Source organism: Etheostoma spectabile, chromosome 10 (assembly GCF_008692095.1).
Source record: "Etheostoma spectabile isolate EspeVRDwgs_2016 chromosome 10, UIUC_Espe_1.0, whole genome shotgun sequence".
NCBI classification, from domain to species: domain Eukaryota; kingdom Metazoa; phylum Chordata; class Actinopteri; order Perciformes; family Percidae; genus Etheostoma; species Etheostoma spectabile.
Window position 1 is genome coordinate 14,607,246 of NC_045742.1, and position 15,747 is coordinate 14,622,992.

At 41.7% G+C, this 15,747-nt stretch overlaps 3 protein-coding genes and 1 long non-coding RNA gene across 4 annotated transcripts in view; 2 read left to right on the forward strand and 2 right to left on the reverse strand.

The window, feature by feature from the left end:
* Positions 1–6,449, forward strand: part of si:ch211-168f7.5 (cell wall protein AWA1) — a 13,332-nt gene extending 6,883 nt beyond the window's left edge. Inside the window, exons 2-4 of the mRNA XM_032528071.1 lie at positions 1,142–1,357; positions 2,587–2,827; positions 3,064–6,449. Of these exons, the coding sequence (XP_032383962.1) occupies positions 1,142–1,357; positions 2,587–2,827; positions 3,064–5,579 (2,973 nt within the window). The 3' untranslated portion in view covers positions 5,580–6,449. The remainder of the gene's footprint in view (positions 1–1,141; positions 1,358–2,586; positions 2,828–3,063) is intronic.
* A 63-nt stretch (positions 6,450–6,512) lies between these two features.
* ttc9c (tetratricopeptide repeat domain 9C) lies at positions 6,513–9,493 on the reverse strand. The gene is made up of 4 exons (XM_032528073.1): positions 9,277–9,493; positions 8,059–8,416; positions 7,538–7,720; positions 6,513–7,089 (listed from the first exon to the last, which is right to left on the reverse strand). The coding sequence occupies exons 2-4, from the start codon at positions 8,393–8,395 to the stop codon at positions 6,932–6,934; spliced, it is 678 nt and encodes a 225-aa protein (XP_032383964.1). The 5' UTR covers positions 8,396–8,416; positions 9,277–9,493; the 3' UTR covers positions 6,513–6,931.
* On the forward strand, positions 8,619–11,613 carry LOC116696857 (uncharacterized). Its single transcript, XR_004333848.1, has 2 exons — positions 8,619–8,837; positions 10,913–11,613. It is a non-coding gene; the product is annotated as an uncharacterized LOC116696857 (long non-coding RNA).
* LOC116696855 (high-affinity choline transporter 1) overlaps positions 9,976–15,747 on the reverse strand; it is a 10,670-nt gene continuing 4,898 nt past the window's right edge. The window contains exons 5-9 of the mRNA XM_032528072.1: positions 15,065–15,213; positions 14,279–14,422; positions 11,686–11,839; positions 11,398–11,615; positions 9,976–11,318 (exon numbers count right to left, since the gene is read on the reverse strand). Of these exons, the coding sequence (XP_032383963.1) occupies positions 10,764–11,318; positions 11,398–11,615; positions 11,686–11,839; positions 14,279–14,422; positions 15,065–15,213 (1,220 nt within the window). The 3' untranslated portion in view covers positions 9,976–10,763. The remainder of the gene's footprint in view (positions 11,319–11,397; positions 11,616–11,685; positions 11,840–14,278; positions 14,423–15,064; positions 15,214–15,747) is intronic.

The window sequence follows — 15,747 nt, forward strand, 5'->3', positions numbered from 1 at the left end:
ACAACCTTGAAATAGCAAAGACACTTGCATCGGGCTTTGCGTCACGCTGCACCAGGTGCAAGATAGGGCCCTAAGTCCATTTGATGGCTTCTATTTCTACTCCACTACTTTTCAGTGGGAAATACAACCCATTTGACTTCACTACTAAGATTTTACATTTAAATATATTTATATAATAAACTTACAAAATACAATATATACTTTAAGATTAAATTAGGGGTTCCCGACCTTTTGGTTTAATGACCCCTACAGGGCACCCTGGTCCAACAGTTAATGATGAGATTTATTAAGAGGTGAGAAGTGCGAGTATATGAAAACAATGCTTCTTTAGTATTGTTTGTGGAAAGAAAATACATTTAATTTGCATAAATATGTTTCAAGATTGTAAATAATATAGTTTGGGGGCATGCGATCAGTTTTTATAAATAGACCCAGCTTTGATTTTCAAATGAAGTATTCTCCATGTGTTGTGTAAACTGCAAGAGAACATTTTTTTCACACTTTTCAGCAACTCTTCTTGCATTCAGAATTGAGGTCGAGTTTGTTACAGCAGCTCATGGTTAATGCTGCAAACCTCTAGGCTGTCTTTAAATTTTAAGATAAGATTTAATAAGAGGTTGGAGGTACCATTATATGAGGGACTGCTTTTAGTAAATGATCATCATGCATGAACATCTAGAGAAATCTTTTTCACAAAGGTAAAATTCCCTTCCAAACAAGCCCTTTCTGCACTGTGTATCCTAATAAGTAATATTTTATATATATATATATATATATATATATATATATATATATACATACATATATACACCTATTGGATGGTCATGTCTTTATCAAATTAGACCAAATATTGTCTTAGTAATTTGGCCACTATAATGTTATAATTGTTATTTTTTCATTTTTCTGTATGGCTGTAAATACTATTTGTTTCTGCAATTATTTGATTCTTGTAATTGGGTAAAATGATCTACACGTTTTTACTTGGTTGGCCTTTTTATCCACATCACCAAACGTTTTACATCCCCAGACAAATATGCACATGCATATAATCATAGTAACAGTATTTAGATATTGTAGTCAAATATATTTGACTTTGGCAATTCTGGTCAGCCTCATCTGTCACATGTTTTGTTTTTATCAGGCGCAGTCTCCCTCAGATATAGTGGTATTGCCCTGTCAGAGCAGCCCAGAGGACTGTGGCAGTAATTCAGGGGACGGGACAGTCCACTCCTCATCTGGCAGGGGGATTAACTCACGCTGGTCTACTCTGTCCTGGGATGCCCCCTCTGACCTGCTCTCTCCACCAACACCAGACCCAAGTGGAACTGTCCATCTGGACAGTGACTCCAGACCCAGTCAGTTATACACACCACACGACACACCACAACAAAACCACACCCCACACACCCACACCACACACACACACACACACACACACACACACACACACACACACACACACACACACACACACACACACACACACACACACACGGTCAACAGTGTGTGGTCCACAGCACTGACCTTAACGTGACCAAAACAGTTTGTCACCATCTGACTTCACTACAGCTCACCTTGTGTAAGGAATTCCATTAAACATTAACCATTTTTCTTTTTTTAAAACTTTTGTTTATTTGCTCTCACTCTGGGGCTTGGCACTCTCCTCTCTCTCTCCTCTCTCTCCTCTCCTCTCTCTCCTCTCCTCCCTCTCCTCTCTCTCTCTCTCTCTCTCTCTCCTCCTCTCTCTCCCTCCTCTCTCTCTCTCTCGTCTACACTGTCCACTTTTTCAGCCTTTGTTGCCAAACTCTTATCCACTCCCATTGTAACTGTGGTCTCTGTGTCACTGCACCCAACTCAGACATTCCTTTCCCTGCTATGAACTTGTGTATGCCTTCTTTTATACTATTTTAAGTAATCAATTCAAACCTGAAAGATTATTTTAGGTTTGAAGATAGTTTCCTGCTTATTCCTCCAAATCGTAAATTATAATGTAGATTTGTGTGAAATTTTTTAAGCTACTGTAAGTGTTCACAGCTGTTTTTGCACTGCAGTACCTTCATGTTACTTTTTCGTCAAACGGAGGAGCCAGTACTGTGACGCCTTTTTCCTGGAATTTCTGTTACTGTTTCAGTTTCTTTAGGAGACGTCTTGTTTAGCTAGTTTTTACTGACCTAAGTAACTGTCTTCATATACATCCAAACAACACTAACCCTGTTGTTTCAGAAAACATAATTTTCTTTCTCAGGAAAGACCTACCAGACAAAGAGTTTATGAAACTACAAACAACACATGTATGAAATTGTTGGATGTTTTTTTGCCACTGTTTTTAAATTAAATGTAACATAACAAGTAGTGAAAGTAGAGAAAAAAATAAATAACGTCACTAACAGCACAAAATAGGAGTCGGCTAAGGAATAAGTACAACCTCTAATTTATAGAATTAATAAGAAATACAAATAGATCAAAGGTCTTAAGGCACCCCTGTTTCCACGCCATCACCATTAGCGCCCTTGAGTTTTATAGAAAATGATTGGATATTGTCGCTTAGATGCTAGCATACATTCTGAATTTATTTTCCTCTCTTCCTCTAAAGGTTTCTATTCAGTAAGCGGGAGCTCGCTCTCAGACTCGTGCTACTCTGTGTCCAGTGACGCTGCTCAGGGAGGATCGGCGCCACCGGCCAGACCCCTGAAGCTGTGGGAGCAGGTCCCTCTGTCCGCTGACAACACTGACATCCTGTGGTCAGAAGGTGCAGTGCAGCAACAGCAGCCTGCACTGCAGAGCAGCCAGGAGTACGCTGAACCAACAGAAGGGACACCACCTTCAGGTGAGCTGGACAATAGATCCATATCATGTAATGGATCCATTGTCATGTAAATCCATCCGTGTAAATATGACTTTGCAACAATCAGCTGAAGCTGGTTCAAAAAGATCAACTGAAGACGGTTTAAAGCAGTGCTCTGGCTATAAACATCAGTGGAGCTCTGGAAAGAGATTAATGTATAAATATTGTAGATTGATGACCTAAAATAATAAAAAATGTTCTTCTCTCGTCTCTTACAGTCCAAAGTGACATTGAATTGGCCGGTCTGAGCTTTCTGTCTGACCTCTGCTCAGGACTCAGTGACTCCCTGATTTCTTCCCTCCTCCCGCTTTTCGACCCCACCTCCTGCTTCCATCCAAACCCCCAGCTGGACCCTCGCTTCTGCACTGACCTGGTGTCCCGTCGGACCAAAGAGGTGTACCCCTACCCAAGCCCGCTGCATGCCGTCGCCCTCCAGAGCCCCCTCTTCACCTCCCAGAGCCAAGAGCAATCAGCCTCTCCGAGCCCTGAAGGACCCCAACTAGATGAACCACAGGAGTCCAATGCTGATCTAACTCTGCCTCAGCAGCCCCCTGGCCCAGCTTCTTTCACCCAGCTGGAGCAATACATCTCTCGACTGGCTCGCCAGTACCACAGCCGGGTAACCTCCGCCACGTCAGATTTTACTTCATCTGCCACCCCTGGTCAGGTCAGGCACAGAGGTCTATGTACCCCTGGCAACAATCATGGTTCGACCCAGTCCCTTTCTGCCTTTGAGAGCCGCAGTACACCCTCCACTCTGCCAGGGGGCAGCATCACTCCCTGTAAGTCACTGCTGGGAAACTCTGCCAGAATCAGCCTCAGCACCACTGGGAAAAAAGCTACTAGAAATTCTATCAACCTGGGTAACCTTCCTTCAGCAACTGGAGAAGACTTGAACATAAATCTGCATCTTAACCTCAACTTGAACCTGACTCCTGGTTTAAATTCTAGCCGGGGACTGGTGGACAATCCCAAAAATGGCAGCTGTGGAGCTTTGAGGAGCAACATCTCTTCAACTTCCACGGCCTCTGCTACATCACTCTCCTCCACTACACCCACCCCAGCACTTAGGGCTCGCCCTCGCATTTCAACATGTCCAAGCAGCCTGAGCCACCGCAGTTCCCTGGAGGTCACTTCAGGGTCAGGACCCACTTCTGGATTTGGGTCATCTGTATTCTGCCGTTCGGTAGACTGGAGCAGCGGTGCTCCACCTGAGACTGGGTCATCAGTGTTTGGTTCAAACTCTGGATCAGCTCCAGGGTCTCAGCGCAGTAGCTTGATCCAAGAGTCCAGCTCCAGTCCCAAGCTGAGCGAAGACTCCCAAATGGTGGGGGAGATCTCACGTCTCTCTGGCCTCTCTAGGGCTGTTGTGGTGGGATTGATGGAACAAGGTGTGGAGCTGGATATTGATTGCTTCCAAACGGATCCTGCAGGTGAGGTGAGGGGTCACAGTAAAACCCACCTGAAAGCCCAGACAGATCATTCACATGATTATACTAGACTAACCGACATAAATCCCCAGAGACCCATACAGCTGTCTCTCAGTGTCACCCATTCTCCACAGTCTCAGTCTAGCCTCACCCCTCCTCTCTCACACTCCAGCAGCCCCATACACCCCTATCAGTCCATCCATATTCCATCTTCCCACTACTCCTCACAATGCCACTACCAGCAAATCCCTTCCCCATCTGACCTCCCCTCTTCCACGGCCTCCTCCCCTGCCTCCCACCCCACCACCAGGGGCCGTTCCCCTCCCCGGCCTCTCCAGCCATCCCCTCTGGGTGCCACCCCGCTCTCTGTTTTCCGACGAGATGCGCCCTTCCAGTGCTCCCTGCCTCGCACCGATACCAGGAGCTCTCCTTTGGATCACGGCGGTATCCAACCAAGGGGTGGGTCACTTCGGCAGAGTGGGGGTAGTGGTGGGTGTCAGAGGGTGGAGGGGGAGGGGCTTTATAAAGGAAAGCATGCCTCCCACAAGCTGATCCGGGCAGCCACAGTAAGCAGCTATGCCAAGAGAGAGGACTATAGCTCTGTTTGGGCTGGGGTGCAGGAGAGGGAGCGATCAGCAGTCCAGACACCCAGGAAGACCTCCAACAAACTCTGGAGGGGCTTTGAGGGACGCCTCTGGAGCAAAGAGTCCGAAAGCGAAAGAGAAGAGATGGACAGAGCTGAGTATGGCTACGGATGGAGGAGGAACAGCGTTGGAAGCTGGAGGAGGGAGCATCGAAAGATGAAGACTTCATCTAGCAATAATGACAGAAGGCCAAAAGTAGACAACTCCCCCATCTTCTCAAAGAAGAGGGGGAAGGAAGATGGGGAAAGACGCAGCACCAGCCTCAGGCTTTCCAGGAGGGCTTTGTTCAGGAGTGAGTCCCAAGGCTTGCTGGTGTCTCGTAATCACGGCGAGGAGCCCACAAAGCAGGAACACTGGGTCTCCTCATTAGATGTGGGGCAAAGTGGCATGGGCCACAGCAAAGACGAAGGAATCAGATTGCTGAGAACAAAGGAAGAAGACAAATGCCTGTCCTCCACCGCCAGCCTCTTCAACCTCTCTAGCTCTCAGAGCCTGGAAGGCAGCTGCCATTCCCTCTCCCCTCTCTCCTCCCCTTCCTTCTCTCCATCCCCTCCTTCACGGATGTCCCTACAGCGCTCTCGATCACTGAGGGACTTGGGGAGGAGAGTGTTTGGCTCCATGAGGTCCCTGAGTCTCAAACGGAAGCCATCTAAGAAGTGACATATGTACAATAAATATCCATCACAGTATATGCATCTTCCATGTGTTAAGTTCAAAACACCAGTGATTGATGAGTGGTTGGCATTATATTTCATGTAAAAGGAGGTTCTATCATTTTAAAATTTCAAAGACTGATTGATTAGACAGATTTTATAATACTGGCCATAAGATATCCGCCAGTCCTATAATCCACTACCAATATGATGGAAGCTACTCTCAGGCACGTCTGTAAAAAGCTATTCATTTTGCTCTTGGCTCACATCATTCATCTTAGTAATGTTTTTGTACATTTTTAAAGACATTCTTTTTATAGCCTCACAAAAAAACTACAAAATGTCTTTCAAATAAGTTCTGCAGCATAATTAGTGAGTTGCAGCAAATCGATTTTGCTGTGTCTCCCAAATTCTTTCCTCATTAATCGTGCAGCGTGGCCCACAGAGAATTGTCGGTAAAGAAAACATAGGTGACAACTTCATTTAGGGGTGAATAATTCCTTTTAGGAGCTGGAAAGAACTACAAACCTTTGACATTTTATTAGTGTGGGTTTCCGTGTTTTTCAGTGTATGAATGCAGTTTTAAAGGATTTAACATCTCAACTGAACTATAATGTACATTCCCCTTCTGCATGCTGCTCTGTGACTTGTTCAGTGATTATAGCTATTGTGAGAATGTGATAATCCTGTTAATGGGCGACAGTGCCTCTGAAGTACAATCATATTGGCCAAATAATGACCAAAAACAAGCAAATACTCTTTAACTTGATATTGTGCTCAGGATTTTTAAATATTGAATGATTAAAATATTGAAGTTAGTTGAGACAAAATGTGGCTTCTCATGGCTTACAGTTAATAAAAGAAATGTATACCTAAACTTGTACTCTGCCTGGAATACCTGTATTATCTACATTATTACAATCAAATGAGTTTAAAAAGAGAGCGTGGATGTTTATTTATAAAAAATTGTTTTACTTAAACTCACAAAATTAACATTCACAGCACTGACCAGACACCTGTAATCATGAAGGCATAATCAGAACTTTGAGTAGTGCATGAGGAGTCTCACTTTAGCTTTCAGAGGCATTTTTCTGAAATATCCAAACTGAAATACAGCTCTGCTTCTGTGTTGCTAGGAAACTAACTTTCCCATCCTCTTACTTCTATTTTCAGCAGCAATATCCTTAGTTTGCTATGGACCACTTCCCACTAGTCTGTATAATTACAGTTCCTATGCTCACCTAAAGGAGAGACAGCAACACTATTCAAGATGTGTCAACATTCTTCAGTTGGTTTGTGATCAGTTAAGGAAGAACAGTCTCAGTCGGAGGCTTCATTTGGTGGGTTGAGCTGGCAGGCTCAAACTCCTTCACCAGCTCTGTTGGTTTGGTTAATCCCTTCTCCGGAGCTGCTCTTCAGGCTGGTGGAAAACATGCCTTGGTACATGGCCCTCTCTTTTCGCAACTCTTGATTCAGTTTTTCCTCAGCCCTCTGCAGGTGTTTCCTAACATTGGCATCTGAGATGGAACAATGTAGACGTTTTATTTTGGAAAAGCATACTTTCCTTTATCCCACAGGTGAATGTTAGGAGAGAATCTGCAGGATATTAGATACGAGACAATACATGCTCACAGATTCTGTGACAGACCCAGCTAACTCTTAGCAACAAAGTGAATTTCCCAAAATATCAAACTTACTTTAAGGTAATAACATTTCAGAGACAAAAGCATCTTGAAAATTTTTTTCTTTTCTTTTAAAAGGCATTTTACTATTTTAAGTGGTTATCATATATGAAACAGAACATATACATTAACTGTCCACCAAGTAGTAAGTCTCACAAATAAGAACCAATGGGAACTACGTACTCATTGGGAGATAAATATCCACCTTAAATGATTTGTGAAAACATGACATATTGGCCTAAGCCTGCTGTGGACAAGTCTGATGTGCTGGCTCTTTTCTTACCATTAGGCTGCTCTCTGCAGGCCTGGGTGAGGTACTTTTTGGCAGTCTGTGCATCTCCCATCTCCAGAGTGGCTACTCCTGCCCTGTACATTGCTTTGACGTCACCTGGTCGCCACTGCAGCACCCGCATGCTGTAGTCCAGCACTCGAGAATAGTCAACACTCTGTCTCTGCAGCAAACAGGCTGAAAGAGATATATTTGTACATTTATAATATAGTACATACTGTACCCAGCTGCCAATTTCACTTGCAATAATGCAGTCAATGAAAAAGCTCTCATAAAGGAAGTCCCCTCTTTGGAGCGTCACTGAATTTCAGAGGGATTTGTTGGTCGGGCATTTTCACATTGAAATAATAATTAGGACTCCATACAAAAAATTAGGACTACATGGAAAAAATTAACTTATATTCTGACTAGTTTTTGATGAGCTATTACTTGAATAGAATTTAACAGATATATTTAAGTCAAAGTTAGTACTTTTTCACCCCCTGGACTTTGCATAGTGGTAATTTTTTATCTACCAGCTAAGTTGTTGTAGCAGTCCACTTGTGTGTTTCTCAGAAAAGCCTCCTGTTCAGGTGTGAGAGCAGGTATCTCAGGTCCAAACCCTTTCACTGACGCCATCACATCAGAGTCGAGGCCTCTGAGGACCAGCAGAGCTCTGTGATAACGCCCGATGGCTGAGCGAATGTTTTTCTCCCTGTAGAGAGCATTCCCTTCTGTTTTCATTTGGGCTGCGTCCTCTAGCAAAGTCCAAACCGGCTTTGCAGAGGTCTGTTGGTGTCCAGAAAAGCTTGGTTCCGCTCCTGCCGCCGCTCCCTTCACATCCAGGCTCTCATCTCCTCTCCCAGCCTCCATTTCTGAAGGAGAGCTAGTTAGCTGTTGAGATCAATATACAAATACTGGTTTAAGTGACCTTTATAATAGGCTCTGGTTGTACATGTCAAAGTCTCCCAACTTTAAGGAAGTGGAATACTAAATTGCTGGGATGCCCCTTTAAATTGGATTGGGTAGCCTATCTCATATATTGACCAATCCACATAAAATACTAAAGTAGTCATTGTCAATATGAAACAGATAACGTTACAGAACACTATAATTAAATTTAGCTCAATTCATTTTGGTGCAGACGCCTTCAATCAACATTTTCAGTTCTGCACTGTATGAGGTGTACGCTGGCTTCAGCAATTACCCTGACTTTAATGGAAAACAAGATAAGTGGGGTAACTAACGTTACTAACGTCTATTTCCATGCTAACGTTAGCTAGATAACTAATCTCTGCGGCGACCTGCCTCTCTGGTAAGTTATGTTTCGTATTGATATATGAGAGACTTTCGTTAATATTGCAATTACTGGGTTTGTTTATCAGCACTTTAAGGACACTTAACGTCAAGTACTGCACAGCGCTGGAGATAACCTTAGGTCTGCCAATGCGAGATTGTCATAAATGGCATTGGTAAGAAAAGTTAGCTTCTTTCGCCACGCTTGAGTCAAAACTCGAGTTCGGCTAGGAAGTAGACGTCATAATTAGAAAACGGCATTTTGTACATTTTAAACTGACTTTAACGAACGGCCAGTACCGTTTCAGTAGCTTGTTAGGTTTGTAGCTTAAGTTACAGCTAACAGCTAGCAAAGTTAATGTACCATGCTAGCTAACGCTTGCTAATTCTGTTCAATTGAGGATCTCTATACATTTTAAGGGTTTGGTAGGTTAAAGCGCGATGGGTAAATTGTTCACCTTATACACCACTGAAGATAATGAGCGGAAAGCTACTTCTTGCAGTCGACAATCATTCTGTTGCTATCGAACAGGCGCTTCCTTGTTTTCTTAAGAAGTGGTCAAAACGTCAACTTCACGCAGCGTTACTGCCTCAACAAGGCCGAACCAGGAATTACCAGTACATAAACATAAACACTATATATGCTCTCTCTTTCCTTGGGTTATGTGCACTGTAAACACACCTTACTTGAAAACCTATTTATGTTAAGTGGGGCATCTACATACCCATATAAGCGGATTTCTGTTGCTGAGTGGGTATATAAACAAACACTAATTATGCTCTCTTTCCTTGGGTTATGTGCACTATAAACAAACTGAACTTTAATGTTAGATCTTAAACACACTTTACTCGAAACCCTTATTATGTTAAGTGGTGCAACTACATACCCATATAACGAGTGTTTACACTGTATACACTACAAAATCACACATAGGCCTAGCTAATACCTAATTCAACTTCTTTATTTTTTATAAACCACATTGAGGGTTTGGGATAGGATTTCTGTTGCCGGATGGGTGCTGAGAGTAACAGAACACACAGGCACTGATTGTAACCTTTAATATAGGTATCTTGTATCAAGAGGTTTAAATGAGCACAATGTAGCCTATGGCAAACAATAATGGAATGCAGGTGGACAAATAACTGAGGGAGGTGTAGGTTTATAGATTTATCCAGCAATTGCATTCATCCCATATTTGACTGTACATTTAGAGGAAGTTTCACATTTTAATTAATTTATCTTATTAGGGCATTTATTGATTGTAGTTCAACATAAAATTACACCAGTATCATGTAGCCCTACCAGTAACAAAAGTTAACAGGCTAATCAAACCCCACTGGAAAAAAAAAAATTACACCAAAGCACAGTGGTGGAAAAAGAACATTTATATCTTACTAAAACAAAGTAGAAATACTGTTACGGGTAAAAGACCTGTATTCAAAATGTTACTTAAGTAAAAAAAGTATACGTAAAAAAGTATTGGCACCTTTCATGTTGGTTATTTTCTGCATAACACAGGGATATCTTGTTTGTACATATTTAGTTCATTATGTGATGTAGAAAATGCTACATTGTTTATGGAAAATCCATAAAAATTGTTAAAAAAAAAATAAATTCAGAAATTAACCAAAAGTAAATCATCATCATGCAGAATGGTCCTAGGCTATTAATGGATTCTATAATTGATTTATTGTGGCATCAGTTTAATGTTGCAGTTGTTAATTGGTAATTGTAATTACTTTATATACTGCTTGTTTTGTTGTAAATTTCCCCTCGGGATCAATAAAGTCTAATCTTAACTCATAATAAAACATAATAATGTATAGCATTTGTTAATTATATAGATTATTATTTTACAAAAGAGAAAAGTATTTGGTATGAAAAATAGAGACATGATAAAATACCATACAAAACACGTTAACATCCCATTAAATCATTTTCCTTTCAATTCTGCCGATTTGTTAACATTAATTCAGTCTCATTGTGATCTTCAGTTTTCTCCTCTTTGTCTGTTTTGGTGGTACCATTGCTCATTAGCATTACGTTCTGGGTTAGTTTGTGGGTTTTCACTTTAAATACATCCCACCTCTCAGGAATCAGTCCTTTATTGAAGAGCAGTGAGGCCATGTAGGAGAATAACAAAGTGGCAAACATGTTGGACAACATGCAGATTGTCTGAACAGGAGAGTGCTGGACATATATGCCATCCTCAAGAGTGCAATCTGGAAAGTGGAGAACAATAGGCAACCCTATCAATGGCTCGCCGCTCAGCACTCTCAGTAATACTCCTACTAGCAAGCCCATGACGGAGCCGTAGCCATTGGAGATATTAAAGAAGAGGACACAGACGAGTTGAGGGAACATAATGGTGTAGGTTATGCCTGAGCCCAGGATCCAGAAAAACATAATGCTGTTGTGTACGAAGGTGAGCGCTGTACCAGCCAAGCCCACCAACACCACAGTGGCACGGATTACCCACTGGAGCTCCCTCTCTGATGCCTGCAGGGGGGAAAATGCCTTTAAGCTGAAAGCGAAATAAAACCCACAAGCTTGCTCTTTTCCTCAGGTCTCCTCTTACCTTGGTCCTGAGGATGTTTTTGTAGATGTTGGATGTGAAGATGGAGGCGGCAGACAATAAAGCTGAGTCCGTTGATGACATCACAGCAGCAGCTATAGCTCCAATACCGATAATGGAGATGTAGTGTGGTGTGAGGTGCTGCAGAGCAATGGGCAGAACCAGACCGGCATCTCCACGCTCGTATGGGGACGGGGAGCCATACGCAGTCGTGTTCCAGTCTGACACAAAAAATGCAGCATACATGAGCATGGTATTGCTTCTCTTTTCTAGTTAAATTGTTTGCTGTACCTGTTGATGCTGCGACTGCTCCAATCAGCAAGGATGGGATTCCAAGTATAAGGATGAGCGGCGCTGCAACAAAGCAGGTGATCCTGGCTGTGGCTGATGAGGCAGCTGACAGGGTCCTCTGGTGGAAGTCCTGATATCCAAGGTTACCAAAGGCCTAAGAAAAACAAACACTCTTACACTTTAGGGGCCTTTAAAGGGCCATCCACACCAAGAACAATGACTATAACAACCTGAGCATCCACACTACTGAACAATAATGTTCTGGAAACAGGGGCGTAAAGCATTGTGCTGTTTGATCCCCTCTCTCTCTATATATATATATATATATATATATATATATATATATATCTCTCTCTCTCTCTCTCTCTCTCTCTCTCTCTCTCTCTCTCTCTCTCTCTCTCTCTCTCTCTCTCTCTCTATATATATATATAAAAAGGAACAAATAGTCGAATATTTGTATTTACCAGCCAGATCCGATTCGACTGACAAAATCCAGAGTCGGGTACGACCCTATAACACTCACACACATTAAGAACAACAATGGAAATAGGTCTTGTGTGTCATCCTGAACATTAGTAGTTGTGTCACTTCACTTTTTTTTTTTAAATGGCCACGTGACCAGAATCAGTGGAATTTTACATCACACAATGATGTCCTTCTCTCACTACTGTATGTCAGATAAATTGAACAGGTAGCCCTACAGGGCACCCATGGGTAAAAAAAATGTCATGCATCCTACAACAGGCCATTTTCACAGCAGATATTTTTCACTTGTTAAGGTATGGTCCTGTAACACTTCTATCTTATGTTTTTTTCCCATTCGTTTTAATTGAAGCCATTTAGCAGATGTGCTCAGAAACACTGATGCACCGTGATTGGAATTGGAGAAGGTATTATTTTAGCATGTTTTATCACTTTTTTGTAAAATGTCACACTATCCAATCACAAACTGTAACATCACTCTTACACACTGTTTATGATCATTATGATCAATATTTATTTACTACCTGCATCAGAAATATGAAACCACATCCTTTTTTGGGGCACAATGTGGGTAAATTATACTGAATAAAAACATGATGTGACCAAACCTTTTATAGTAGGGCTGCACAATTAATCAAATTTCAATCATGATCACGATTTTGACTTCTCACAATCAAATTTTGCATCATGCAATTTTTTTGCATGATCGAGCATTGATTTTTTTTAAAGCGTCATTTCATAGAACGCTCCGTTTTTTTTGCATAGTGCATCTACCGCTCCGCAAACCACTGTCTGCTCATGTGCCAGTCAGAGTTGTTCCCTGCATCGCGCAGCTTAGTTTCTAGATGTAGACAGTCACAGATGACAGAGTAACGGGAGAAAACTTCAACAGATGCAGTTGGTGGTAGGTCGGTCTCAAGGTTTACCAGTGTACCAGTAAACGCAACATTTTGTCCCGTCTGTGTCGTTATTCAGACAACAGCAGTGAGCAGTGCTGGTCGGTGCTAGTTAGCGTCTGTTAGCTGTTAGCACCTCTAGGACGCACGGTGCTAATGTACTCGCATCCGCTGCAATGTTGTTATATTGATATGGTTTAATTTTCCGTTACATGACCCATCTCTTCTGTAAAGCCATGCCTGTGTTGGATCTTTCTACTCTCTCTCGTCTTACTCTCCGCACAGCCCGGCCACACAGCGCCGGTCCACACTTCTGACATTTGTCTACAGTTTAATTTTTTTATTAACACAGCTGTATATTGTTAAGTATGAGGGGCAAACTTGTATTTATCCCAGTGTTTCTGCGGGTAAGTGCTATCGCGGCCACCACGGCGAAGAACACAGAAGAAGTTATTGAATGCAACTAACTTCAGTTGGTAGAGTAATAGGGTGTGAGATGGAGCTTGCGGGACTTGGGCCAGAGATTTAACCCATGGCCGGAATATCATAGTTCATAAAAATGCAGCGCACTGACGATTCAGACATTCCATACACACGTCGTGTGTATCCGCTATTCGACCCGTGCTGGACCCATTCACAATGAGTCAGTCGCTCTGTGAGTACGTCCATCGCACTCCCTCTCTCTCCCTCTCTCTCCCTCTCTCTCCCTAGCTCTTTTAATCAGTTATTGTTAAAAACAAATAATGGAGCTTTCTCAGAGATGCATTTAAAAAAAAATGCATATCCTACGCTATTTATTTCAGATAGCTAATTTTCATTTACACGTGTTGCAGCTGTATGTCTATACAACATACAACTTCAACATTAGAGGAATGTAGCATAATATGAAAGCAGTTATAAATAGCCTTTGTGACAATACATTTTTTTTTGGTTAAATTCAACAAATAATCGTAATCATAATATTGATCAAAATATTCGTGATTATCATTTTGGCCATAATCGTGCAGCCCTACTTTATAGTGGGGGGAAAAAAACGTTGTTGCCAATGGCCTTACCACCTTGGTTCTTTTCTACTCAAGTCCCAGTAAGCCATGACAGGGTGACAGTGAGCCAGCATGACCCTGAAACTAAAGCAGCTTAATGGAATTCAGCCATCATTCATTTTATTATTTACACTTGCTTTTCCTGCTCTGTAATATCAAAATAGTCCTTACCAGTAACAAGAAATTATCAATCCACCTCCCCGCTCTTTCCTTATCCACTGAACCAATCCAGGGGGCCTGGTAGGTGAAGTTGAAAGCAGTCTTGGTGATGTCAGCTGAATGGGCATTCATAAGAATGAAAGGGACACACAACCACTGCAGAAGAGACAATGAACCACTGACTTAAACATTTTAAAACATGCATTATCACCTGTTAAGTACGGTAGATATGTGCTGTAGTTGTGACTAGCAGATGGTTAGAGACTCGGCAGAATGGCACCACAAGCTTTGCATAAGATAATCCTAAAATGTTTTGTCCCTCAACGGAAAACTTTTCTCTTCCAACTAGGCCTGCACAATTAATTGATATAAAAGCACGATCTCGATTCACCCTTTTCACAATCTCATTTTTAAATAACTTTGATATTATTTTATTTATTTATTTTATTCTTGATTCTCATTCAATTGTACGAGCTGACTGCATCACAAACACTACTACTTTATTTTGTGAGTTTCTGGAGTGTGACTGTATAAAACTCCAAAGCGCTGCAATGCTGTCCCTTCTCTTCATTGAAGCTTCTATGTTTACAGGCTTGTGGTGATGTGCAGTGATGTGATGTGGCAGAGAATCATGACATCAATTCTAAGCTAAAAATCGTGATTCATATTTTTCCCCGAATCGTGCAAGTCTACTTCCAACAACAGGGCAGGCTTTATGAAGTTTCAAAATGTTTCTGTCGAATTTTCTTATAATAAGATTTTGGAAGAAATTATTTTCTATGTAACCAAGGAACTCACCAAACTGAAGAATATGAGGGTTAGCTGTATGATGTCGGTGTAGGCTACCGAGTAGAGGCCTCCCAGAAGTGTGTAGATGATGGCTACTGCGGCAGAGATCCAAATGCAAACAGCATAGGGCAAATCCAGGATCACACTCATTGTTGCACCTATAAAAAAGTAACACAATCACATACAGTGGCTTGAGAAACTTTACACACCCATGCTAAAGTTGATTAAAAAGATTAATAAAAAACATCTTTTGGAAATTGATCTTAATGCCTTAGTTAAAAAGAAAATAGGAAAATCCACCTTTTTAAGGACACCAACTTTTTTTGTGAATGAATAATGTATTGTAAATAAATAAATGTTCTTTGTTAAAATACAGGGGGCATAGGTGTGCACACCTCTATGTTGAATTCCCATAGAAGCAGGAACATTTTTATTTTTAAAGGCCAGTTATTTCATGGATCCAGAATACTATGCATCTGATAAAGTTCCATGGGGGGGGGGGCTTGGAAGTAAAATCCCAAAATACCCTTCACATGACCGGAGATAGGCATTGGGAACTTTCCATAAGATCATCTCTTAATGCAAATCAAACCAGCTATTAAGCTAACTAAAATAAAACCATGCCAATCTCTATGTATGGTGAAGGGTATGGGATGAATTTCCAAAAGATGTTTTTTATTCCTCTTTTTAAT

Excerpts from the sequence above, each read along its gene's own strand:
- ttc9c (XM_032528073.1), bottom strand. The coding sequence starts at position 8,395 with ATGGAGGCTGGGAGAGGAGATGAGAGCCTGGATGTGAAGGGAGCGGCG. Across the intron at positions 7,721-8,058 it reads CTGCTACAACAACTTAGCTG|CCTGTTTGCTGCAGAGACAG; the intron begins GTAGATAAAAAA and ends TATCTCTTTCAG. Across the intron at positions 7,090-7,537 it reads CTGCAGAGAGCAGCCTAATG|ATGCCAATGTTAGGAAACAC; the intron begins GTAAGAAAAGAG and ends GTTCCATCTCAG.